The 27,985-nt window shown below is 46.4% G+C and overlaps 1 protein-coding gene across 1 annotated transcript; it reads right to left on the bottom strand.

The window, feature by feature from the left end:
• Window positions 1-27,477, bottom strand: pkd1b (polycystic kidney disease 1b). Its single transcript, XM_064323232.1, has 42 exons — window positions 27,035-27,477; window positions 26,610-26,790; window positions 26,207-26,400; window positions 25,598-25,716; window positions 24,854-25,001; window positions 24,366-24,631; window positions 23,239-24,015; window positions 22,921-23,052; window positions 22,380-22,555; window positions 20,937-21,073; window positions 17,000-20,658; window positions 16,661-16,813; window positions 16,396-16,533; window positions 15,622-15,904; window positions 15,300-15,531; window positions 15,021-15,168; window positions 14,787-14,921; window positions 14,400-14,544; window positions 13,680-14,282; window positions 13,258-13,408; window positions 12,558-12,810; window positions 12,061-12,256; window positions 11,276-11,443; window positions 10,862-11,005; window positions 10,442-10,652; window positions 10,227-10,353; window positions 9,873-10,022; window positions 9,554-9,618; window positions 9,088-9,302; window positions 8,268-8,385; window positions 7,300-7,466; window positions 5,679-5,881; window positions 4,986-5,183; window positions 4,680-4,834; window positions 4,122-4,234; window positions 3,689-3,827; window positions 3,424-3,549; window positions 3,153-3,327; window positions 2,747-3,034; window positions 2,442-2,576; window positions 1,846-2,160; window positions 1-1,689 (listed from the first exon to the last, which is right to left on the bottom strand). Exons 1-42 carry the CDS (start codon window positions 27,096-27,098, stop codon window positions 865-867), a joined length of 12,327 nt encoding a protein of 4,108 aa, XP_064179302.1. The 5' UTR covers window positions 27,099-27,477; the 3' UTR covers window positions 1-864.
• Window positions 27,478-27,985: the final 508 nt, after the last annotated feature.

The raw sequence follows: 27,985 nt of genomic DNA, 5'->3' as shown, positions 1-27,985 counted from the left end.
TATTTTCAGCAATGAGGCCATGTCCTCTTTTTACTGAGTACACATTTGTAATGAACATCACATTTTATAAAGTCTATGTTACTGACATACAACATTACTATATCTGCATATCTCACACAGGGTGTGTGTGCGCGTCAGGAATACTATCATCTTCACCGGCTTTTTAACTAATGTCTACTTGAAAATGTTGTTTATGACATGATTAGCAACAGTTAATTATTGTATGGTAATGAACTTCTTAAAAACTTAAACATTGGCAAAACAAAGTTATGGTTTTCATTCCTCCCCAGAGATTATGAATTGGAATTCCTCTTTGAAACACAATCCAGATGACCTGTGATTGCTCACTCAGGAAACTTGAACCTTAAATGGTCATCACCAACCACACTTTATAGACAAGCTGCCCAACCCTGTTTCTTGAGATCTACCATCACCACAACCCTAACAAATCACACCTCATTCGACAGCTCGATATCTCGTCGAGCTGCTAATTAGTGCAATCAGTTGTGCCAAATTAGGGCTGAAATGAAAAGCCATAGGACAATAGATCTGCAGAAACAGAATTGGGCAGCCAGTGTCATATGTCATAAGGCCAGTTAGACAGTGCTAACATCCATACCAGTCATGTCATTGCATAAAGAAAACACAATCATTCACTGTTCCCAGCCAAGAAGCCACTCAGTCTCTGTCTGTAGTACTGAAAAATGTTTTATTCTTGTTCTCCTTGCTTTTTGGATAGCAGGGGTTGCTCACATTGAAGGCGCTGAACCCCCTTGTACTGACACTTTTTTCTACTAAGTTTTCTACTTATACCAAAACCGCCAGGGCTGAGAAGTATCTACCACACAGATGCACAGTTGCCCCCTAGAAATCACAGCACTGGCTGGCAGTACTGCCGGGGGTGGAACCCACAATCTCAGGCTCCTCAGGATGCCATGCTCTCCTCTTCACTGGTGCCCGGTCGCAAGCCATACTCCTGCCCCCCTCCTCGCTCCAGGGTCGGGCACGGATGGAGCCGCATGCTGCCTGGGGTGACCTCTGGGCAGCATCGGCAGAATGGGAGGAGCCTGAATGCCAGGCCCTGCGTCCTGGGATTCGCCTACTGACAGCATCCGCACCGGAGACCCTGCGCACTGGCACGCTGGCGTCTGCCACGGCAGGGTGTGCTGCCTTGCGCAGGTGTGGGCTGTGCCAGGGCAGCGTGGACTCAGAGAAGATGGTGCGCGTGCAAGGGATAGTCGGGTTGCAGGAAAGGAAGGATGGAAGAGAGGGAAGCTGATGAGGAGGAGAAGGAGGAGGAAGAGGAGAAGAGGGAGGGGAGGCACGAGGAGGGGGCGTCGAAGCTGATATCCTCCAAGCTTTCCTGCGCGTGTTGTCCTGTTGCTTCTGTTTCTGGGCGATCCTGCTCTGGGCCCCCTGTAGCTTCAGCTCAATGCAGTGCAGGTCATCGGTCAGCTGATTGACCCGGTCAAACTGGGACAGCATGTTGTTGACGGTGGGAAGCAGCCGGTCCAGGTAGAGCTGGACATCGTAGCTCTCTGATAGGCTGGAGTCCTCAGAGCCCAGGGACTGGGCAGAGGCCAACCGTGGCCCAACTGGACTGTGGACTGAAAGGCTGGAGAGCTGGGACCCCAGGGAGGATCTGGAGGGTGGTGACACCATCCCCTCAAACTTCACTTTGTGCCTGAACTGGATGGAGAACAAGTACACAAGAAAGTGAGCGAAATCACATTCCTAATTTCAGTTTTGTGAAATATCAAAAAACTGGTCACTTCAAAATACAAAAACTGAATATGAATGTCAAAAGCTGATTTCATGAGAACATTTGCCATATCTGCTCAGTACCTCCTTGGTTTTGCTGAGTCCCATCCACAGCTTGAGCCTCTTGATAAAGAACTCCACCATCTCATAGTCCTGAGGCTCCATGGCTGGGCGGTACATCTCGGCCTGCGCGGCCCTGTACGAACGCATTAACATGGCCCCGCACAGCCGGCCCAGCACCCAGAGCCCCGCGCCCACCACAGACAGGCAGTACAGGGGCCCCAGCATTGGGTGTCTCTCACACAGCCTTTGGGTGACTGCCCGCCCACGTAGCGCAGACGCCAGGGTAAGACTCGCCTGTCCCACAGTCCTGAATCCCTCCACCGAGCTGGAGAAAAGCTGACACGCACACACACACACACACACAAACAGAATGAGAGAAAGAAAATGCAGCAATTTAAAAAAGCTTATTTTGGGATCTTGCTAAATGCACAGCTGACGATGGGTAAATCATAATGTCACAGTGTTCAAATCAGTATATTTACCTGCAAGGGACAGCAAAAAGCAGAAATGTTCTATCGCGAAAGTACACAGACACACGTTCAATCACCAGCACTGTATGTTCAGGTGCAAAATCCTGTGTGCACTGTGGTGAGCCCTGAGCTTAATCTCCACCTTACCAGGCTGCCGGTGTGAGAGAAGACTAGCAGCATTAGCACCAGCATGAGGACAACGCCACACAGCTCCCTCCAGGCCTGCAGCAGGACCCGGCCAAACACCACCCAGCGGCGCACAAACCGCAGCACGCCCACCATCTGCAATCGACATTTCACCTTTCACCCATGACCTTTCTCAAGACTCATCACAGCTGAGTTTATATATGAACAACTGACAGGTTACTGAGTCTTTATGAGTCATCCCAATATAGTATCATCTACAAAGTTGTGCTTTTGCTTGTATTATATAGCACGCTTCTTTGCCATACCTTAAGGACCAGCAAGGTGAGCAAGAGAGCTGAGAGCTGAGAGGACATCCGAGCCAACAGGGCGGCGCTGTGGAAGTTGGTGAAGGTCTGTGGTTGGGAGCCATGATGAGAGAGGCAGGAGGCAGACTTATAGAGGAAGGAAATCCGCAGCACCGCGGTGGCCAATGAAAGCACAGACACGAGAAGCTGGAGACATTGGCGGCCATAACGCAGACCCCGACCATGCTCTGTCACCACTGCCCACAGCTCACTGCCCAGGAAGGACAGGGCAAACACCAGCAGCAGCACCTGGTAAAAATGAACTATCTTGAAGCAGCTGACCTCACAGCTGAAGCAGCTGAATATAAGAATAAGGACAATATGAAGATGAACATATCATTGGGTCAAGTGTTTTTGTGGCCCTTACCATCATGGCGATTTGTAAGTCAGGGGCAGAGTGAGATGGTGACATATGGAAAGGCTCTATGGAGACGGTGGTGAGTACTTTGTCAGCATGTGACGGCTCCAGCATGACAGTAACGGCAACGAAGAGGGCCGTTTCTCTGTGGTACTGCGTGAAGTCCACGTACACTGCCTTTGTCCTGGGAGAACAGAAAACACACCGCCAATAGACCACATATGTGGACTTGAGCGTAAAGAGAAACACGCTCGTCTGAAAAACAAACAGCGTGACTCACGTCGCATCGATCCAGCGTGTGTTCCGCAGGCCAGAGAGGAGCTGGCGGGTGAGCTCACTGCTGTTCCCCAGACGCACCGTGTCTGGCCCCAGACTGGCCCCCCCGTGCTGGGGTCGCTGCCACAGCCTGCAGAGGGGACAACACAGAGCTGACCCTGCCGCTAACAAACAGACACACCATTAGGGCGTGGAAACATGCCTTCATATGCCAGGCGTGGCTGGGGAGCTACAGGAACCAGCGAGGCAGCAGCTCATTGATGTCTGACCAGGAGAGGAGGCGTCCGGAGCAGCTGCTGTGTGCCAAGTCTCTCTGTTCCCCAGATGGCGCGTGTGAGGAAGCGGGGACAACTGGCGCAAACAAGGCACTCCCAAATCCCAGGCTATCCGTCACATTGCCACCACAGCCTTGCAAAAGATAACACGGAAAAACACATTCTCTTTATTACACAAAATGTGCTGTCCAAGTCAATGGCCTGCATGTCATATGGAAGTTCACACGGGTGTTAAATGCAGATGTGCTCCAAGATAGCTGTCAACATTTCTTTCAAACTAGCTTGCAAGAAACCACGAGGTACTTGGTAACTAGGCTAGCAAGTGACTGATGTGATCTGAGGCACACACAAAAGCGACCCCGGGCTTTATCCAGTGTTTGGGTTACAAGGCATCTTTGAATGCAGTTTGAGTGCAGCAGGGCCTCACCATCCTGTGACTGTACTCTCTGTATCCGTGGCAACCCCAACAAGTGGAGGGAGGGGCTCTGATAGAGGTAGGGTACAAGGGTACTGTCCATCCACTGCCAGGCCTCAGCCCACCTACACACACACACACACACACACACACACCACACATACAGAAGACTGAGCTGGAAACATCCAAATTCACATGGCACTAATTTAATAGACTATATGTAGTTGAGAGCAAAAAGTTGAACAAAACTATGAAGTGAAAGCAGGATTTCCCCCCTTTATATATATTTATGTTTATTACTCCTTGGTTAAGCTAATTTGAATGTTTTTCATTTCCTTTCCCTTGGATGGGATGGGATGGATTGGGGTGGGGTGGGGAGGGGAGGGGGGAGAAATTAGATGTATTGTTTGGGGGATTTCATGTTAGATAGCTTTGGGTGGGGGGGGGTGACAAAGTGAAGTGTTGCAAAACACTAGGTAAAAACATTGTCACTGAAAGTCAGTAAAACAGAAGAAAGTGGGATACTGATCAGCAGATGACGCATAAAAGAGTGGAAAGAGGGAGCCTTACTGTGTCAGAGAGCTGAGGTTCAGCACCCCGGGAGGAGCTGTAAGCAGAGAGCGTTTGATAGCAGAGTGCAGCAGCCTGCCATGCATAGCCTGGGTGCTGTCCTGGTAATTCACCAGCAGAACCACCAGCAGGAACAGCATGTGCACCAAACAGCTCTGTCAGCAGGGAGAAAGCATAGATTAACATGGCATCCTGCGCTCGATCGTAACAACATGCAGCGCAAAACAAGCCGGAAGCCGAGAGAAGAGTGGTTAGCGTCGCGTTTGCTAATTCACTGCAGCTGAGTGTGCTTTGGTCAGGCCGTACCTTCATGAGCGACCTCAGGGCGCGGACCTTCCTCGCCTCCTCCTTGGCGTGCAGCAGGCCGTACCCGCACGGGGGTCGCACTTTGCCCCCCAGCTCTCCGGCCCCCCTCCTCACCGCAGCCTCCTGCCCCAGCCGCTCCTGCACCTCCGGGTCCACTGGCCTCACCACTACAGCCAAGAACAGTGCCTGGAGGCACACCTGAGGAAATGACATCACTTTTATCAGGAAGCGCAAAAGTGTATCACCAACACAACAGTCCAGCAGTACTCCTTTTTTAAATTTTGCCCACCAACCCATACTTCAGAAGATCTTTATTATCATGGTGAAATGAACAAATGGAGAATATAATAGCACCAGTAATATATTCCAAAAACAAACATAGCCACTTTTTTCATCACAGCAATCTCCTCACAGTGTCTTCACTTTTTTTATTTATTTATTTATTCATTAAAAAGAAAAAAAACTTCAATCAATTTGTTCCATTTGCTCCATACCCAGCTATGTTGTAGACTATGAGCAGTTTCTTAACTGTAAAATTGCTTCATTAATCTCTCAGTGAATGAAGGTCTCTACCCTCAGGTCTCATATTATAATTGTTTGGCTGATAATATTCATATTTAAGAGTGACGTATTTTAATTAGTCGCTCTGAACAGATGTGATGGGCGTTAGTGGCAGCACTCCTGACAGATCACCTTGAGAGGTTCCAGAAGCAGGGCGGAGGTCAGGAAGGCTGAGACAGCCGATATGAGCCACATGAGCAGCACAGAGCTGGAGAAGCTGCTTCCGTAGAGACCCACCAGGGCCACGCTCGCTGCCAGGAGCACCCCGGCCAGCAGGTAGGTCACACCCAGGACCCAAGAGGGGAGAAGCCAGCCAGGGGTGCTGCGAGCTACACCTGCAATAGAGGTTAACAGTATTAATCCTGCAGTCCATGAGCAAAGATAGCTGGAAAAAGGGAAGTAAAGTTCTGATACACAGTAAGTGACATCATCTTAGTTAATGCAAATGTACATGCAAAATAACGATCAAAATATAAATAAAGATCAACATAAAATATTATAGTAGTTGTTGTTTAAAAATTATTCCACAGGACAACGTTCCACAACCGTGCGTGACAAATTTCCAGAATATATTTTCAATGAAGCTGCATAATGCTTTGACACAGATCTGGTTTACGGTAGAATTATATATATATATATATATTTTTTTTTTTTTTTTTTTTTTTTTAATTTTTAAATTCTGTGTTATCATGCTAATGACTCATTCAGCTAATATGTGTCCCAGGAAAGAGGCTGGTTCTCAGTGGATTCAAAACTGGCTTCAGCATAGTACACAGATAAGCAGAAGAGCTTTTGAACGAGGTGCCTGAGGAATTGTAGTTCTCCAGAGAATAGTGTTTATTATATATACATGACCTTGACAAATCACATTAGATGATGACACCAAAATATGAAGGGAAGCAATCCCTTTGTGCCAAAAAATAATGAAAATTTCCAGATAGAGGCAGATAGCCTTAACCTGAAGTTGACCCTGCCAACATTGAATGTTTTTTGCCAATAAGAACTGAAGGCAGGAATATTGTTTGGTAAAAGGCATAAAGCCACAAGATGTGCATAATATGAAAAGACTGTTGTTGAGGCAGAGCCAGGTCAGTCAGGAGCAAGATATTGTACTGGAGCAGAAATAAAGGCAAACTGGGGGTACTGTCTATAGCAAGCAGACAGGTATAAATCCAGTGAAGGCACATGTAACTTACACAATGCTTTCAGGTCAAGTTTGAAAAACATCAAACCTCTAGAAAAATAAACTGAAGGACAGTAGGACCGTTTCCCAATTCTATTACACTCAATTTATAGCGAGAGACTTCAGTGAACTCTTTAGTCTCAATGAAAGAGAGCTCAAGGCCACTTTTACAGAAGTATTTCTGAAAATATGAATAAGACCAGTTACAGCAGGTGTCTCAAATGAATGTACTACTTCACATAGAGCTATTCAGATGCAAAACCTTGCTGGGGTTTGAAGTGAAGTCTGAGGACCTAGGAACCTTGAAGCCCGAAGGCAATACAATGATTCATTCAGTTTCATTGGAGAATTAAACACTAAGGTGGCCATTTCTATTCATAACTACATAACAGTATTTAATTTTTCTCACTGCATGTCGCCTATGACTATTCATTCAAACTTTCTAAAAGGCAGTAAAAAAAGAATAGCCAACCATCTATAAGAAGTATCAGTTTGAAAGTGGATGAGTTTATTGCCACAGTAGATGTGTGCTGAAAAGCACCGGTGGTGAGGGACAGGGTCCCAGTTTACCTATTCGTGTGGTGGAGGAGGTTCCCAGGATGTCCGGGGAGGGGCTGGGTAGGAAGGTACTGGCAGCGGTGAACACTGACAAGGAGGAGGGTGACTTGTAGAGTCCAGTCCTGTACGGGGGCTCCTCCTGACTCAGCTCAGACCATCCGCTGCAGGAGCTCTCCTGGCTGGAACAGACACAGGCACTTTGGCTCAAAGCTCACGATTAGCCAGCGGCAGATAAAGAGGGGAGGACAGTAATGATTGGTTGTCAGCGGTTACAAGTGAGGGTGATCACAGTTTTGATTACTTGGCAGCAGTTATAACAGTATGAGGGCAGTAATGATCAGCTGGAACAATGGAAATGGATGGTTGTGTCCGGGTTTGATTATTTTCTTAAGTGCAGTGTGGAAAGAAATTGCAAATCACAAAGCCAGATGTTTTTTCTTTGCTGTCCGTATGATGTCATTGTAGGGGAGGTCCAGGCAGGTCCACAGGTCTACACAATAATGGCCATAAACATTTATGGCTCTCATTAATTAAAATATCTAATGGGGGCTGTTGAGTAGCTCATCATTTTAAGGTGGAGTTCTAATGCGTGGATGGGCCCCACAGTAGCTGCAAAGGGCAATGCACAATTGGCTCGAGCAGCACCCAGTGAAGGAAGAATTTAATTTGGCCTGGATGACATCATCTCATCACACACTGCCAACCCCTGCTGGTTGATCAGGTGCCTGTAATTCCATCGTTTAAGCTGCACGTGGAGACTCTTCCCCTGAATTATATCTGTGTCATCATTTCTGTGCAGTGAGCACTGATATATATGATTGGACATTCCAAACAAAGGGGAAAAAAATCATTATATAAAAACCCCCTATTACGAGGGGTCACAGGCCAAACAGAATGTTTCCTGGATGTCTCGTGGTAAAGTCTCTGCTGCATGTGACTGCGGCATTTCTCTTGAGGCTGCTCACGCAGGGGGAACTGACCTGTTGGACGTGGCGGTGTCACAGGGGGAATAGCGGCCACTGTCAGAGGTCACCCTGCCTGAGGAGGAGCTGCTGGCCACTGCTGCGCCTGTGGCAATGGACTGGATCAGGTCTTCCTCTGGGATCACAGACAATGCAACCATTTAGGCAAAGCCCCACAGCGGATGGGCCGTAAGTTGCTGTCAATCAAATTGAAGTCCTTTTGTATTGCCCTCTGGTAACTGCACAATTTCTATTTCCTGTTCAAGGCAGTTTTTTAACACAATTCAGCAGGGTTACAATAATAGAGAAGTCCAAAATAAGTTTGGATGTTTGGGGATTGGGATACCTGTAGGTTAAGTCTTGTTTTAGTTTCCCATATTAAACTGGACCTAAACAATATTGTCCATAGAGATTCAATTGGGAGCTCTGTTTCATTTTCTTTTTCCAAAATAATACCTAACCCTGTAAATTTTCAACAAATAAGTCTACTTAAGTCTAGTGAAGTGATTCCTTATTGTCCCATGAAAATTATTGTCTCAGGAAAATTTCATACCAATGTCATAATTGTTTAAAGCGTGAAGAAGAATGGTAAACACAGCATTTCCATATTCCATATTCTATATTCCAGAGCAGAGCAGCAAGGTTTTGGATCCAAGCGCTCTACGTGTTTTATTGTGCCATTAGTATTTAATTGTGGAATTAACTGTCTTGCTGTACTCAAGTTGCTCTGCCTTTACGACTAAGAGGTAAGCATGAAGAAACGTGGTTCTGGAAGGGGGGGGAGTTGTAGGGTGAACCATGTCAACAGACTATGTCTAGTGGATAAGGCACATCTCACCAGAGAGCGTCAGGGGGTTGTGCTGGAGGCCATTAGACTGGACGAGGTCAGGGGTCGAGAGGGAGTGGGGCTGGTCCAGGGAGCAGGCCGGGGAGCCCAGACGCAGCTGAAGCAGAGCCTTCTTCCTCTTCAGCAGCCGGGCGTGGCCCAGGGGCGCCACCCCCTGCAGCTCCGGGAGGTCAAAGATGCTGTCACATGAGGCCCATTGATCCACTCTGTGGGAAAGGACAGGGAAACAGGAGGGGAAGCATGTTAGCGTGGAAATACCAATCTGTACACTCAAACAGGGATTATTAAGAGATGAAGCAAATCTAGCAAGTAATGCAATGCAAATAATGGCAAGACAATATAATTTAGCTTTATTGAGGCTCAGGTTTAAAAGGTTTCACAATCTCCCACACAAACATGAAATCTACTAAATGTATTGTAGTAGTAAGAACACAGTGATGTACGGGTGTATTCTAACCTCTCAGCACCCAGTTTAGAGGCATTCCAAAGTGCTGAATCTATTTGCTTGCTTCCGATAGACTCCTGAAACAGATTTCAAAAAGTCATTTTTGCACAGTCATTTTGCTAAAACTCATTTGTTTTTTAGGGTAACAGTCTCACACGGTGGGCCAGGTTGAGAAAAATCCGGCATTTACATCCTGACAAGTGTCATAAGGTACATTCATTTGAAAGTTCACAATGCGAAGTGACACAGCCTGGTTCTGAACTTCAGCAGACTAACATCAATGACACAACTGATCCTATAGTGGGAAAAAAGTTCCATGAAGATCCATTACTGAAGAGTGAGATACTCCATCCAGGATAGAGTCCAGTCCCCCAGGCAAGGACAGGAAGTAGGAGCTGGCTTGTTCAGAGTGGCTCAGGTAAACGTCCATCTCTACTGTCTGCGACACTGGGGATGGCGGTGATGATTCATCCACTGTCACCTAGGAAACAGACATAAAGGACACGCTCAGGTTTTTCCTACTTTCAAATACATCCAAAAAAAATTAAAAAGCCAGTGCAAATGTTTTTCACAGCGTGATATTACATTTGAATCATAAGAACAGCATGTGGGGCTGGTGGGGTAATCGGCATACAGTGTTCCAGGGTGAGAGGAGCAGAGGGCGGTGTGGTGGACGGGGGTTCACCTTGCTGCTTGCTGTCATTCGGAACAGGAAACAGAACAGCAGGTGGAGGGGAAGCACCAGGACAGCCACAGTCATCCCCACGGCAACAGTCTCTGCATTCAGCAGGAGCAGGACTGATACAGGGCCACTGCAGAGCACACAGGTGCACAAAAGTACCTGTAAAACTCCAAGTTCGTCTTAAGGAGACCTAAGGAGAAGGGTAGCCCAGTACGTACCTGGTTCCTTTGCTCCCAGCTGCACCATACCACACTGCCCCAACTGCCAGGTACAGGTGCAGAAGAAGGGCACAGCAGGTGACTCTCTGAGCCCGGGTGAAGTTGTTGTGAGAGGGGCGCTCCCACACCGACACCCATAGGTGGCGCTCAAACATGCCAAACACCAGCTGGGATCTGAGGACCCGACTGAACTGCTGCAGATCCTGGGGGCCTAAAGCGGTGGGCCAATGCAAGTCACAAATGTCTTATTGAATAAACTGTTACTGAGAGTACTGTTGCATGCAATACTGGTAAGGGTGGGAAATGCATATGATATTGACATTGATATTAGCAATGATGCATGCATTTCTAAGGGTGGACGTGTTTAAATAGACTTATGTTGACTATTCCATGGCATTTCAAACACAGATGTGCACTTACAGGAAGCCAGCACCTCCTTCTCTACCATCCCATCATTTTTCTCATTCTCCACAGAAAGCCAGTCCTCCACCAAGAAGAAATACATGTTGTCTGTCTGTCTGTCCCACACCACCACATGCTGCAGAAACCAGGCAGGGTCCAGACCTGGGACACACACACACACACACACACACACAACAACATTAGCACTCATATGGCAACATTAACACACATATACAGACATTTACATGCATGTGTACATCCACAAAAAATATATATACATACACGCACACAAACACACACGCATAGAAGGGACATGAGCCAAGCACATAAATCTGCACACAGGAAAACCCTGGATTCTGCTCAGTGCTGAAGTGTTTCCAGCTCATGAAATAAAAATATAAATAAATAAGGCGTAAGATGTGGGGAATGCACCTGTGTTGTCGTGCCAGATGCGGATCTTCCAGATCTCCCCCAGGTTGGCATCGGTCTCCACCTGGAAGTGGTCCAGGGCGTTCCTCTGGAAGGCCCCCTCGCGCTGCAGGTGCCGTGACCCACTCTTGTTCAGGCCGTACAGACTGATTCCCACGTGAGCTGTGGTGCCTGGGGAGGGGAATGCCAGGAATTCTGCTTCTGTGCCCCAAACCCCCACTCCCTCCACCCCACAGCTACACACACACACCTCCTCACACTCCTGCAGTCCTCACACACTGGTGTATAACTTCACACAGCTCTCCCTGTGAAGAAATGTCTGTGTTCCTGCCTAAGCCCTGTATCAAAGCCTTGCTCATCACATGCACAGGTCTGGAGTACAGGAGATACATCAGCCTTCCATCCATTATTTTATCAGGGTCACAGGGGGGCTACAGCCTATCCCAGCATGCATTGGGCAAGAGGCAAGAATACACCCAGGAGAGTCCATCCATCCATCCAATCCATCACAAGGCACACACACCATTTACTCCCACACCCAGTTTGCCTAACCTGCATATCTGTTGGACCGCAGGAGGAAACTAGAGTACCCAGAGGAAACCAACGCTGCCGAACAATTTCTGCCTTTCAAATCTCTCCATTGGACTAGGGGGTAGGCTGTCTAAATATTGGCTTTGACATCAATCCCCGCCCTCCTGCAGCCTGACGTCAGATGTCTCTCGGAGTTCTACACTGTCTTATTGTACTTCCCTGCGGTAGATGACTGGTCGCTAAAGGACAGCCCTTACCAGATCCCCTGGCCCAGCCAGTCTTGACCAGGACCTGGTACTGGTAGCGACCCGACTGCCCGCAGAGCGGCACGAGGCCAGAGCGGATGCTGTCCAGGTGGTCAAGCTTGTGTGAGATGAGGGCAATGAGCAGATGTATCAGCAGCAGTACGGCGCACACGATTCCCGCCACCACGTTCCTCACAGGTCCCTCCGGCTGTTAGCGACAAAAAAAACAAAAAAAAAAAAACAATGACGGACATAAACCTGAGGTCAATTCATCTTTTTAAATGGGCTCGGTTTTAAATAACACATCAGTACACTGAAATGGCATGCCCTTTCCTCTTATCATTGAGCTGTTACACAGTGAGACTGATAGCGATGTGTTGCAGGCGCATTTTCAGTGGAAGTCTGTTGCTGTCTCCCTGTGGCTCATGCTGGAACCGCAGGACACCGTGCTCGGTCAGTAACGCTAACGTTAACTCTCTTCCAGGAGGGCGACCGGGGGAGAGACGCACCGGGGGGAGAAGTACGAGGGCGTCGGGGTGCACGAACAGGCTGGCCCCGAACAGGGTGAGGTGCTGTGTGAGGCAGTGAGCCGCGCGGGGGCTGCTGCCCCCCAGAGGGCTGAGGCCCTGGCTGCTCCAGCGGCGCTGCTCCAGGTTGAAGTAGCGGCACAGGGAGCTGAACACGCACACCGACGCATGCACCGTGCCACCATGCAGGACACTGCTCACATTCACATGCAGCTCCTGTCCTGAGCTGTTCTGCCTGCATGAGCAAATACATGCACACACACATGCACGCATACATGCACACATACATATGCATACCCACACACACATGCACACATACATATGCATACCCACACATATGCTCACATACATATGCATACCCACACACACATGCACATATACATTCACACACACACACACGTACGCATGTGCATGTACACACGTACACACACGCAAACATACATACAGACAGACATGAACACATTGCACACAAAGAATCACCACCAATGTATTTTGCACATCCATGTATGATACAAGATAAAAATATTATCTGCCCTGCATATATATGAAGTATGTGAGGGAAGTGCTTTTCATGCATTGAGCACACAATAAATAACTGCATCTGTAATGTACGTTGTAAGACCGTACATTTATTCAGACCCCGACATGGGTGAGCTTCTTAATTAGAATCGAAGGGACTCACAGAGGTGTGAGGAAGACTGTGTCCTCCACTGCAGGAGACTCAGCAGAGAGCGAGAGGTTCAGCTCCCGTATGAGGGCATGCTGGGATAGGGAGGGGGCTGGCTGGCTGTCCACCATGATAATCACCTGGCCACTGCTCTCTCGGCCAGTTCCTTAACACACACACACACACACACACACACAATTAAATGGAATTGAGAATACATATGAAATTGAAATTGGTTTCATTGCATTTTTAACATTTTTTTAACATTCAATTTTTTTCAGTTCATTTTTACCAAATTGAGGCCAAATCCACTCTCCCTGTACAATAATTGCGGAAGAGGTATTATAAACTTTGTGCACCTTATATGCAGAAACAGCATTAATAAGCTGGAAGTTGATGCAGCTTATTGTGGGCACAGTTGGGCCAAGGCAGGCTACCTGGAAGCAGACTGAAGCTGAAGGTGAGGAAGAGCCCTGCGTGGGGGTCAGTGCGCACATCTCCCACAGTGAAGTTGATGGATCCGCGGGCCGGCAGGGTTAGGTTGCAGGCTGCGCCCGTCTCCGAGGGGAAGCGGCTCGGCAGCAGAACCCGGATGGCACGGTCGGGGGGGAGGTCGGCGACGGGGACGGGCCGGCCCTGCGGAGTGGCGAACTCCATGGCGGCCAGCGCGGTGGAGATGGGCGGGTGCGCCGGCGGGACGAGGGGGCTGTCGCCGTCAATGCCCAGGAGGATCTGCACCAGCTCCTCCCTCTCCTGGCGCAGCTGGGCGCTCAGGCCGCGGGGGATGTAGAACTGGCAGGGGCCTGAGCGCTCCGTGCACAGCAGGTCCGCCGGGTCGCTGCGCCGCCCCACCGCTGTGATCCGCGGAGCCGTCAGAGTCAGCGCCTCCTCGCCGCGCAGGCGAGACCGCATCAGCGCCCGCATCAGCTCCCCCGCCTGGCCATACGCAGACACTGCAGCCTCTGAGCTGCCCAGGTACCCACGATGACTTTTTGGCCCGGATGTTGTCATGGGGTCTGCAGCCACAGCCATGGAGCTGCCTGAGGGGAAAGGGAACTTTAAAAATTATTAAAACATCAAGAGCTGAAGGAAAAAAAATGAAAAGCAGTATTGATTCCTGTGGGATGTAAATGTGAGTGCAGTAGTCTTGCCCATACCCAGTATTTGCAGAATATTTCTGCCCGTATCTAAGGAAGTGACATCACCAGGTTCAGTCTGCTCCGCGATCACAGAAATCATCTTCCCCAGGGCCTTCAGAACTGTGTCCTGACATCCTGTACATGCCAGCTCCCTGGGGACGGCCTGGAGGAATTAGAAATGCATACTGTCCAATTAAAGACACGGTGATGAAAGGGCATGCCAGCCTGGGGGAGGAACCCTCCCTTACCTCTGGTGTTCGGCAACACGCTGCTTTCATCGCACAGCAGGAGGCTGTTACACTCAGAGGACAAAGAAATGTTCCAGGGTAGTAACTAAGGTTACGCTACACTCGAGAGTGGTTGTCTCATTGAGCAGAAGTGTTGCTGGGCGGTGCATGGACTCACCGTGCACTGTGCCAGAGCAGAGCTGATCTGTGCTGCTTCCTGTAGCGAGGAGACAGGGAGAGAGGCCAGGGCCCGCGTCAAGTTCTCCCGGATCACCATCCTGTCCTGTAGATCCTCCTCACTCACACTGTCCAGCTGCAGCGGGACACAATGCACAGCACAGAGCTCAGGTAAACAAAATCGGCTACAAAATTCATATTTCAAATATACCCTCCACCGGTTCAGTACACCCACCCGGTTGAGGTGGCTGGTAAGCGCGATGGAATAGGGAATGACTTCCTGGGGGATTCCCCGTTGCACCAGAGGCCACAGTTCTGATTGGCTCTTGTTCTTCAGCCAGCCCGTGAGTCCCTGGACCTCAGGTAGCTGCACTGTCAAAGTTCTGCAACAGTATTGAGTAAAGAAAGAGCATGAGCTATGATCCTGAGCTGTTCCCACCCAGGAGAAGAGAACAAGAATCAATCATTTCTCCTATTATATCAACTCCATGCATCTAATGTACTCTCTGCTTACCTGTTCAGTGCAGTCACAGTAGCCCCCAGGCCATCCTCCACCAGAACCAGTGCTGTGATGACAGACAGGTTGCCTTCCAGACCAGGGGAACCCAGAGGAACCAGGGTCCCAAAGGAGTGCTGGGTGCCCCTGTACAGGGTGAGGAGGCGACATGGCTGGCTAGCATCTGGACATGCCTCCACCTGTAAGGTGTACCTGAGCTGAGCAGGCTCCCCATCTCCATCCACCCAACCTGCCAATGCAAAAAGAAATAAAATCTGGTAAATGAATGAGAGCCATAAAAAAACGACCGTTGGGTAACCACAATCATTTTTCTTTTTACCTGAGCAGTTGTAAGTCACCACAGTCTCCAGAAGATGAATGCCTGAATCAGGGGCCAGTGTGCATACACCTCCACGTGGTGGATGGTGAGGCTGTAAGGTTACACTGGCAGTCCCCCAGAGCTCCAGGACAGGCTGAGATATGTTAAGGGTGAAGGTGTAGTTTAGTCCATCCATCAGCACACCTGGTCTCACTACTAGATCTGGAGAGCTGGCTCCTGTAGAGGTTGTTATTTCATTCAGCTCCAGGACCTCATTATTTGAGCTCTCTGCTGACCACTTGTACTGCAGACACAACAAAACGAGCAGAGGAATAAATACAAATGGTAAATGGTAAATGGACTGCATTTATATAGCGCTTTTATCCAAAGCGCTTTACAATTGATGCCTCTCATTCGCCAGAGCAGTTAAGGGTTAGGGGTTAGGTGTCTTGCTCAAGGACACTTCGACATGCCCAGGGCGCGGTTTGAACCGGCAACCCTCCGACTGCCAGACAATCGGTCTTACCTCCTGAGCTATGTCGCCCCTACAAATATGTAAAGTAGTACAAGATATAATGTCAATGTTATCAAAAGGATTATTATGCATATGTAATCTTTAATTAACAGTCTGTATTTTACTCTGGAATTCAAAATACTTCATCAAATCACAAAAAGTTAGACAATAAATATAATAATACAAAAAAAAACCGAATTCAAAACACACTAAGATTATTATTAGAAATAGGAATTAAAAACACACCAACTTTCTGATATTGACTGTAACAGAAATAGCACCTGTGTGTTTCCATTACGGGAGAGGCAGAGACCAGAGAGGGCAAGAGGCCGACTGTGGCTGTGATGGAAGGGAAGAAATGAGCTGCAGGTCACACAGTCCACAGTAACCGGCAGCACCTGCTTCTTTTCCACTGTTACCTGGAGTCACCAGAGACACAGAAAGCATTGCAACCATTCTCATTTTTACCACCGACTTAGCTGATATCACTTATGATTCACGTGTAACTGTGAAAGAGGGGAAAGAAATTCATGTTTTAGGACTCACAGACTGAGTTGAGGAGACAGGTGATCTCCCTGCTTTCTGAACAGTGAGAGTGAAGAGGTAAACACTGCCAGGATGCAGTGTCCTGTGGGGTAGAATGAGTACGCTTCCATTTCTTAGAGCAGGAGGACTGAGCGGCAAGGTCATATTTGAGTTCTGCCAAAAAATAAAATGAAACATGGTGCTGAAATAAAAGAGCTTTTAAGCACATTAGCAATGAACAAGACAAGGAATATTAAACTGTTAATCAGCCCATGATTATTATATATTTTTATGAAGAGACTTTTGCCTCATACTTTCTTCCAAAGCTTCTACTGGAAAAGGCGATAAAGACAAGCTTACCTCAATAGCATAATCCCAATGGTACTGCAGGGGCTCGTGTTCCTGGACCCCATCATCAGGGTCATGTGATAGAGTACCATCCAATAGTAGGTCATTGTGACTTGACCAGAGCCTGTGAGACCCTCCCTTTATAATAGGAACCAGCTGGCTGTGGACCACTGTGACATTCATGCTTTGGTGCTGAAATAGTGGTGTACCCTCAAGACCAGCAGTGAACTTTAAGCAGTAAGAACCCACGGCCAGGATGTGGCGGGGAAGCATGAGAAATGGCGTGGTTTCACCAGCCACATTATCCAGGCGTAATCTGTCATCTTCACTACATCCTGGAGCTTGGCGCACCTCCCACAGGTAGATCGCCTTGTGCACAGTGCAACCTTGGAGATCCACTCTGGCCTCAAAGTAACTTGGTCTTGACCGCAGGACAACTGCTTGATTCTGGACCAGGGAAATTTTGGGGAGGGTACACTCTAGTGTTCGGACTTCAATAGGCAATTGTGCCAAGGTCTTACTGATGCTGTTGAAAGCAGTTACCTGCACAATGTACTTGCCAGGAATATGATACTGGTGACTCACAGAATGTGATTCAGTGATTAATGCTCCCTTTATGGAGTCCCCAAATTCCCACTTGAATTTTAGGTTGCTGCCACTGTCTGTGATCGCTGAAAAGACAATTGAGTAGTCAATGAAAATTTGTGTTGAATCGGAGACAAGCCTCACTTGTTGGACTGGCCACTGTACACTTGCAGTCTCGCTCAAGGATTGTGAGCAGAAACCATTGCTTGCCTCCACACTTACAGTCAGTGAGCCATTTCTGAGAGGGGTGTAGGAGACATTTTGTCCAATTGCCCGTGAGGGTTGTAGTCCCATTAAATGGAAATTCCAGTAGAATATAACAGGAGATCCACTCAGGACCTTTGCTTGGAAGGTAACTTTCTTCATGGATTCCAGAATAAGAGAACAGCAATTGACTAGTCGTAGCCCCAGTACCTTCTCCACCACTTGTACAGTCAGAGCCACAGAGGAGGTGCCAACTTGATTCCAGGCTCTTGCTGTGACTGTGTGGTTTCCCACCGAAAAGTCAGAGGTTGTAAAATTGCTTTGGATCAGGTCTGCAAGTAATTTGGAATCACTAAACTCAAGAGAAAAATTGACATTACTTCCTTTTAAGATTTTTGGTGTGAAAACAATGGGGTCATTGGCACAGACAGTAAAGCTGCTCACATTCAAAGTAAGGCCTTGTATAACATCCTGGACAGTAACACTGTGAGAAACTGTTTGCCAGCTAATATCATTTGAAGCATTTAGAGAGAGTTGATAAACCCCTGCATCCAGAAATGAGTATATAATTGACTGTTGTTTGCCTAAAATTCCAGATTTACCATTCTTCATGGAAAATTTCCACTCCCAACTCAGATCATTTCCTTTTTCAACTGACCCTGATAATAGCAACGTGAAGCTGGATGAGACTATGAAAGGATTTGTCTTGCTGTTGATCTGGAAGTTTACCTCTTGTACTTCTTCTTGGACTGTCAGTTCTTTGGTAGCTTCAGTGGAGCCAAGCACGTTTCTGACCAACACTCGGACAACAAAATGTCCCAAGTCTCTAAACACATGAACAAGCATGGGTACATCTGATGAAGAAGGGGGCAGGCTGGAACCTACATACCAGAGATACTGGAGATCGGTTCCAGTTTCCACACTGACTGAAATCTTCACAGGCTTACCTATTGGTACAGTGTCCCTCAAGGTATACACTGTGACTCCTGATACAGGTTCCACTGCCCTGAGCAAAACACTGTTGTCCATTCTTCCAAGAGCATTAGACACTATGATCCCCACCAAAACATCCCCTGGCTTGTCTGCAAACAGTTGGAAATGTTCTTCCTCACATACAGTCTTATTTGTTCCATTTTGAAGAACCAGCCACTGGTAGGTCAAGTTGGAGCCACTAATCACTGAAGCAGTCAAACTGACATTTTCCCTTATTGGTATATACCCTGTGGAAGAAATGCTTTCACTTATAATGTGTAACCCTTGTATTCTTTCTAAGACTTTAACTGTGGTGGTCACCTCCTGTTTGCTAACAGCATTCTGTGCAATTGCATGAATCTGGTATATGCCTGCTTTGAGAAATACATATCGGAAGATAGATGTTCCTGGTTGGAGTGGGATGGAAGGGTCTACTGACCAATAGAAGCTAACATTTCTCATGTCATTTGTGAATGCTATTACCACTGTCTCTTCACCTGCCGCAGAAACCGGCTTCTGGGGTTTCAGTGTGAGGCCTGACACAGAGACCAGTACAACCACCTCCATAGTTACAGAGTCTTGGCTCACAGCATTCACAGCTGTGGCAGAGACTTTATACCTCCCGGCAGATGTGAATACATGAGAAAGATACGAGCCATCATCTATGGGGGATCCATCTCCAAAATCCCAGTGAACAGTTGCGTTGGTTCCAGAGCATGTTTCCACCCAAAAAGAATAAGCACGGTTGATGATCAATGCACTGTTGTGACCTTCATACTTCACAGTCAGTTCTTTCACAGGCTCCTGGACAGAAATAGCAGCATTTGCCATCTTGTTGCTGACATTGTTACTTGCCAGCACTGAAATTTGGTGAGTCCCCACCTCTTCAAACACAAAGCAGAAATAAGAAGGTCCTATGGCTGGGGAGGTGTCGTGGGAGCTGTTGTACCACAGAAACTGGACATTGTGGGGCTGGATCAGTTTTGGGTAAACTGACACATTGAAGCAGATTTCCTTACCCACTGCTACAGCTTCAACTGTAGACTCCAAAGTTAAGGCAGTTATGGAGGCCTCGATGCAAATGGAAGATAAATAAAAAGTTGATCCCACAGAACTGAAAACTGTGACATTTATTTTATATTGCCCTGGGCTTGAGTAAATGTGCCCAACTTGGGAATTTCCCTTGAAAACAGATGCAGGAGTCCCATCCCCAAAACTCCAATGGAATGTCAACAGGGGAATCACACCAGTCACAAGTGTTCTGAGATAAACCTCCTCTCCACTTTTTAAGCAGCCAGAAGGCAGAATCCCAAGAACAATCAACTTATAGACTTCCACTCTCAAATGCTGGACAGCTTGACTCACTGGGTTTACCACAGTTACTCTCACAGAGTAATTACCAGGGGACTTGTAGGTATAAGAAACAAAGCCATCAGAGAGGTTTGTAAACACAGACTCATCACCCATGTCAAAATTCCAGTGGAGACTGGTTCCAGAAGACACAACACCTTTGATTGCAGTGGTGGAACCTAATTCACATGGTCCATTGTAGCTCAGCTGGACACCAGAAATCTTTTCCACGATTTCCACGAGCATCCACGCAGTCAGAGCCGACAGTGTGTTGTTGGCACTGACTGTCACATTGTAGACACCTGCTGATCTGGGAATGTGGCTGACTTTGCGATCAAATCCTTTAACTTCCTTGGAATTGTCTCCAAAGTTCCATTTGTACAATATTCCATATGGCGATGGCCATGGAAGGGCTTCCAAGTCAAATGTTTGATTGACGAGTGGGACAGGAAGAGAGGGAGAGATGTGCAGCCTGGCCAATGGACTCCGCACTTTCAGCAGCACAGTTTTCTCCAACCTGTCATATTTGTTGAAGACTTGGACTCTCAACATGTAGTCATCTTCAGGACAAAAAAAGACAATGGCAAATTAGTAAATATATAAAAATATAGACATATATTTTTATATATAGACATATATATAGACACATAATACTGTGTATGGTAACGTAACACTTATATTCACGTAGTCATGGAAGCTAAATCTCTACCTGTGAGGTCAAGACATAATATAATTTAAACAAACAGAATGTCTCATACCTCAAAATGCCTTATAAGTCTCTGTATTGTATTTGCACTTGTTTATTGCTTAAAGTTTGTATGCATAAAAAAGTTTTCACCTGGCTGTTTGTAGGTGTGGCTGATGGAGTCCTGCAAAAAGATCTGCCTCACTCCATGCTCCAGCTGGGAACCTTGAGACTCAGATGGGGGAGGAAAGGAGTGGTTGGCCCCTGGGCTGTTATCACCAAAATCCCACCTACAGGAAAAGATCATTTTAACCAACAGTAATCTGAACACACACACACACACACACACACACATATTTTGACAATTAATGTGGAAGTAAATAGTGCCATCATAGGACAATTTTTTAGTTATGTAATATATTTTTTGCCAGAGGACAAGGGTGCAGGGTGAGAAAAATGTGGAAAACTACCTATTGAGCAATAAGCATTGGAGATTGAATTCAAAGGGCATTTCTTTGTTCACTGTCCCTGGCAACTGCGCAAGCTCTAACGTAGGCATTAGAGCTTGCACATGAACGCTTATAAAGGCGGCTAAACATTTCAATGTCCCAGTCTACCCATGGGGTAAAGACTATTATATAACTGTCATAACTAAATTATGTCGAATGAAATACAATGGAAATACAATGAACTTATAAGTTCCTTTAAGACTATGATAAAATTACTAATAGTTTAATATATACTCAGTATATTAGATTATTATTAATCAAGATACATTATTGTCTTTTATCTCATTGTTGTATAAAAATACATAGAAATAATGGCCATATATGAAAAACAGTGCAGAAAAATAAGGGCCATTTAACTGATTATAGGGTAAAATCTATATGATATACAGGCTTCTTGTACTTTGCTCAGTGTTGCCTGCTATTGATTTAGCTACAAAAGGAAATTCTGCAACATTAGACTAATTAAATTCAGTTATAATCTACAGTGCAGAGCTGATTTATCATGCTGTTCCCCTGAAGAGGAAAAATAACTGGTATTTTCATTTTTTAAATAATGTAAAATTCATAATCTGAGTCCAAGTATAAGTCAGAACCACTGACAGCTTTCTTACTGCTACAAGGAGGGGCTTGGCTTTGCTCCTTTATGCTACTAGCAAACCCAGAATATGTATAAGGGGCTGGCTGCAGACCTCACACAAGAGGTAATCTTTGGGCTTTGAAACTCAGATGCATGACATCCCTTCAGCTCAGGTCTGAAGCCAATCAAGGCCTAGCTTTTTGTTCACAAGGGAGACAATTATCTTTAGCATTGATCAGATAAATGTACACCGACAAACAATTATGGGTAAGGAAATAGCATGGATAGTGCTTTACAAGTGAAGTTAATTTCAGAAATATAATTATTCATATGCCAACAAATATAACTGAAATAAGTCTTTTAATTTGGTTTGATAGTGCATCATGAAAGGCTTGATTAACCATGGGCAACTCAATGAATGAATGAATCATTTTTTGACTAAACAAATGCTCGAGATCCAGATGGGTTTCATTTAGCTTCTTATCCCAGCAGCTAAAGAAAACCATTTACCAGACTGTGATCCCGATGGAGATGTCCACCTTGACTCTGAAAGTGAAAAGCTGCTGAGTGTTGACAGCAATGACCTCCTTTATTGAGTGGAAGGTGGGATCGGCCAGGGGACTCATCATTTCCACAGTTAGCCTCACCACCAGAGACTGAGAGCTCACAGGGTTCTCCGCTGTCACCTGAAGCATGATACAGGATGATATAGGGTTTTATCATATTATTTAAAAGAAGAAAGCCTGCACACTGAACTGCTCCATGCACAACTTAATTAGAGACAATGTGTCTTCTGTGACCTGATGAAGATCCACTGGGATTGAAATGTTGCCTCTAATGAAGATGTGTATGAAGCAGTTCAGTGTGCAGGCTTCCTTACTTTCATTTGGCCTTCTCAGTCCAGCTTATTAACTAATAAGCTTAGTCCACTTATTAACTAGATGTGTATATGACTCGCTGTATCTTGAATTATTACATTGTTTTACTTGGAAATACAATTCCTACAGTTTGTTTAATAAAAAAATGATTTAAAAAATCAAGCTTAACTTACACTTAGTTTGTATTCTGCTGGCTTCTTGAAGACCACACTGTATGTTGGCCCTTCATACGCAAATTGGACCAGGTTGTCAATGACCCAGGTGTATTTCACTGAGGAGCCACTGTCTACGAATGCCTGGAACACCTGTAGCCATGTACAAAAGAAAGCACACTCTAACAACAAAAACCAGGAACTTAATGAAAAATAAAAGCAAACATTATTAGTGTTCAGACTAACCAAAAACATTTGCCAAAGTATTTCCCAAGCGGTATTCCAATATTCCAAAATTAGTGTGATGAGGCGAAGCAGAGGCAGTACTGTATGTGTTACCTGGGGAACATCCACTAGCATCCTCTGGTCTCCGTGTGGCTGCATTCTGAGTCCTGCCACTGGCCAGTGAGCCTGCAGCTTTATCGACACACTCTGAGAGCTGACATGGTTCAGTACACTGATGTTGAGGATGTGGGACCCCGGGGTGGACAGCACCACCGAAGCTTGAGAGAACCGCGTGTCTTCAGTGTCCCTCTCACAGCCACGGTGGGACACTGACAGCACGGGGGGGCAGGAGGATTCAAAAGGGATCCCGGTTTGGGAAACGGGGGCTGACCATGTGCTGGTGGCGTTGGACCCCGACAGTATTTTGATAACTATCAGTGTGGGGATGTTGACAGGGAGGTGTATCTCTCCCTCCTTGCTCAATGCAGGATGTACAATGGAGAGACCCAAAACAGGACTTTCCGCTTGCAATGCATTTCTGGCTTGGGTGGTCCTCACTGGGGTACTGGTCGTCCCCGTATAGGTGTAGCCGCTGGGGTCATTCTGTTCTGTACTCAGCATCGGGGAGACAGCGTAACCATGCTGGGTGTCTGCATAGAGCACCCGCAGGTCACACAGCACCCCGTCAAACCACTGCTCCTCAGCCGGGACAGAAGACAGTCCCCCCTCCCACCAGCCACCCCACTCTGGCCCCTGCAGGGACAGATAACTCTGCTGCCATGGCGACCTAGAGCTGCTGGAACACTGTAAGAAGCTTCCCACTGGCCCCGTGTGCTGCACTGCCAGGATATCATCCGGATATACACTGATCTCCTTTTCTGGCAGCACCACCTGGGACAACGAGAAACAATAACAGCAAGAATATTGTTTTAAGGCATAGCAGAAACATTCCAAGATAGAGGTCAAAAGAAACCAGAGTCCATATTGGCACAGTTAGCATGCTCAAATCTATATTTCGGTGCATTAATCAGCATTGAGAACCTTATCTGGATTTGCCACACAAAATCATTGCACATTAGGACCAGTTCTTATGAACATCTCAGTGTAAGCAAAAACTCACTTACTGCATGATCTCTGTGTTAAGATCTTGATTATTTCCACAATGTCTCATTCACATATGAACCAGTCACTTTCGGCTATCAGTAATCACATGTAAGCAACAGGCCAGTGAGGAAACTCACGTTGATGTGTGCAGGTTCAGAGCTTGGAAGCAAACTGAGGGGTATGTCAGCCACCAGGTGGTAGAAGGGCACCACAGCAGGATAGCGGGGTGGCAGAGGGTAGGTGGGACCTCCGGCCGAGGAGTCGTATGGGCTGCAGGGGCTGGTCACGGGCAGACAGGTCTCCAGCAGGTGGCACCAGTACTGCCCCAAGGCACACCCACCGGTGGTGTTACACAGGGGCACCAGGGAGCAGCAGCTGAAGGGATTGCGGAGGGAGCTGCAGCCTGGGGAGGGAGAAGGAGAAGGAGGGTTGGACTGCTGGGAGAAAAGGCTAAGCTGGGCAGCAGAGCTAATTGAAGGAGATTATGAACTCCCACCCCCAAACCCTGGAGAAACAGCCAAACAGTTACACACTGGAAAAGTACTACTGTGCAAAAAGGTACAGTAACATAGGTGGTTTAACAGTTTGACTGGACACATTCAGGTGTTGGGTTGTGTTGGCCTACCAGGGGGTACAAGGTGCAGGTTGGGGCTGCAGTAGGGCCGTAGGATCTGCACTCTGGCCTGGGTGCGCTGATCACTGGGCTTCACCACCAGCTGCACGGACAACACCTGCCCAGCATGGCTGAACCAGAGGCCTGGGAACAACATCATCTGGGCATACGCAACAATAAAGAAGTTTATTATAATACTGTATCATGAGAAAATCTGAATGGTAGTGCATTTAACTTATTTTAGTTTTTGTGTACTCCTGAAGCTGACCATTCATGCAAAAATAGAAATATAAAAATGACAGATAGCATTGCATTTGATAAATGTGGGATTTTTTGGGTAAAGCCATTGGGTAAAACATAGAATTACATCAAAATAGTACTACACCATTTTGAGCATGAATGAAAAAACATAGTGTCCGACAATGAGAAATTAAATTACGAGCAGTGAAATGAAAACTAGTGCTACAGAACAGATTTTTATAGGCAGAATTAAAACTGTCAGTGAAAGATTGCTAATAAATTCTTATATTAGCAGTTATGCTTAACAGTGATGTCCCTATTAAACTGTTCCAACTCATAAATCTCTGGAAGAACCATTATTACAGGCTAATGTGCTACATAATGTAAAATGCCAAAAAATATAATGTCTTATTATTCTGGAACCACGATTTGAAATCTGTAACTTGCACTTCTACTAATGTTAATTTCCCTAACCCAACATTCCTTAAGGGAAAGCTGAAGTTTGATGGGCAGCACCTTCACTCTCCGCTGCCCCACATCTGGGGGAGCAGACAGGGCTGGGACGTGGGTCAGGGAATACACCCTGGTCATCAGTGGGACTCCTGTCAGGAAGGCATCCACGGAGGGCAGTGAAACTGCAAGAAATAGATGAGGACCCAATCACTTATTGCACACCATCACATTTTCTCAGAGCAGGGGTACATCCTCTTGAGTGTAACTTTGTTTTTCACATAAAATACAAGACATAATACACGTGTATTGGATAACAAAAACATCATGCGATGAAAATATTTTCTAAAATAATATTTATTTTATTTGTACGGAACATGCAGTGTAGGTTTCAGCATAGTACAATATATGGTTCTTGAGAATAAGAACAGAGGAAAATGAATTGCTGAGCCTATATGCCCATCTACTGATTACTTACTACATGCAAGGAAATAGAAACCTTTCCAAAGTATTGTGTATAATACTTCCTGTATACATGGTCCCTTGCCATTTGCTACATACACACTCTTAATACCAGGAACAGTAATGCCCCATAGCCAGCCAGATGCAGGCAACGGATCTTGTGTTATTAAAATAACAGTGAGACAGAGAATGGTGATATTGACCAGTCTTTACCTGGCACCTCTTTCTCACACAGGAAGCGGTGTTCCTTGCTACATGTAGCATTCCTCCACTGCTCAGCTGACCCCAGGGCCATCTGAGCACAGAGCCTCTGGCTTCCTCTGCCTTTCTCCCACTGCTGGTAGCTCTGTGTCCCGGCTGCATCTCTGCTTCTTTCATCTTTCACCCAGATCCACACACCGGCTCCCCTACACACACAAACACACGGGCAGCCAGAAGGACATTCACATATGAACACAGCCATGCATAGGAACCAACTGCTAATGCATCCAAAGGTGTGATCACAACAATAAAAAACATTTTAAATGCCAGTGGTTAATGGCAATCATTTCAACCATTACGCAATGACTTAAAAACCAATTACTGAAAAAGAGCACAATGTAAAGTGGTTACTCACAAGGGGAATGAGGAGAGGATAAAGAACTGGTCTTCAGTGCTGTTGACCCTGGCTAGATCACCTCCACTTGTCCGCTGGCAAACCTCCTGTGCCTTCAGCCATGAAGATGGCAAAGTTGACATCCAATAACATCGTAGACTGGCCAGGTGGACATGTGCCCATTTGGGGCAAGGGTATTCATCTAGTAAATGTATTTTACAAATGAGGAAAAAATATGCAATATTATATATGTAATAAACAATGCAATTGTCTTGAAATAGATACATGCTTAAGATTAGCAGGACTGTTCCTTAATATTATTATTGTAGTTTGCACAGTTACAGTAGGTTCTCTCAAATGTTACCATACAATGTCAGTTTGATACCATTTGAGAGGACTGGCTATACATTGTCCACAGAGAACTGGAAGCATTAATCAAAGCTCACCACAAACACCGCTTGTTACCACAGTCAGAATACAGGTGAGCTGAAGGAACTCTGCCAGCCTCATTTTGTCAACCTCAGTGACAAGGTAGCTCCCCGGAGAGTAGCAGAAAAAACATCACATCGGCTGTGTGAAACTAGACCAGGTCCCATGTCATGGTTTGTCCTTCGGTCAAGAGGTATGAATAAAATTCATTTCTCTCCAACTCCCTTGGGAGTCTCTGCTCAATGTCCATCAGCTATGTCGTCACAATCTTATCTGTGAGTTGTTCTGTTATTTTCTCTACTGTTTTCCCCTGACAGGTCTTCACTGTTGCCTTGCCCCCCTCTCTCCCTCTCTTTCTCTCTCTCTCTTTCTCTCTCTCTTTCTCACCACATCAAGACCTCAGCCCTCATGTTGCTCATCTACTCATTTATTCTTTCTGCCCTCTCTGCCTTTCTCTGATTCTTTCTCTTCTTGTCTCACGCCTGCCCTCTCCCCCCCTTTGCGACCTATCAGCATCAGGGGGCTGTGTTTTAAAACTTTTTCCCCTCCCAAAGGCACTTTAATGACTTAGGTTTGTCTCACAGCAACAGGCAGAAGAGCCTACTGGCTGTCCCCTCATTTACATGCTCTAAAACCCCCTCTCGATGAATGGGCAGTTAAAACTCTTCAGTCAGGTTAATGTGTTTAAAACCACAGCTCCACTCATATGCTTGAAAAAAAAAATTACAAAGTAAAGATTTTGTGCCAGTGTTGGGGACTATGGCAGCACAGCTTTTGTTGTGCAAATTCTTTGAATTGGCCAGCCCAGTTCGAAAAGCAGACATTTGCATGAAAGGCTTTTGTCCACTGTTAACAGTTTTGCGAGCGTTTTAAAATGCCACCTAGCTCATCATTTACTTTGATATTGCTTCAGCTCACATTTATCATTATGCCCTTGGTACACAGAATATGGACTGCCAATGATAGGG

Source organism: Anguilla rostrata, chromosome 2 (genome assembly GCF_018555375.3).
Source record: "Anguilla rostrata isolate EN2019 chromosome 2, ASM1855537v3, whole genome shotgun sequence".
Taxonomy (NCBI): Eukaryota; Metazoa; Chordata; class Actinopteri; order Anguilliformes; family Anguillidae; genus Anguilla; species Anguilla rostrata.
This window is presented reverse-complemented; position numbering and strand designations above follow the sequence as displayed.

Bases quoted from the DNA above. Each gene is read 5' to 3' on its own strand.
- pkd1b (XM_064323232.1), bottom strand. From the start codon at position 27,098: ATGAGGCTGGCAGAGTTCCTTCAGCTCACCTGTATTCTGACTGTGGTA. The intron at 16,534-16,660 runs GTGAGTCCTAAA...TGGTGACTCCAG, and splicing joins CTGTCTCCTCAACTCAGTCT to GTAACAGTGGAAAAGAAGCA. The intron at 1,690-1,845 runs GTACTGAGCAGA...TTCTCCATCCAG, and splicing joins GACTCAGCAAAACCAAGGAG to TTCAGGCACAAAGTGAAGTT.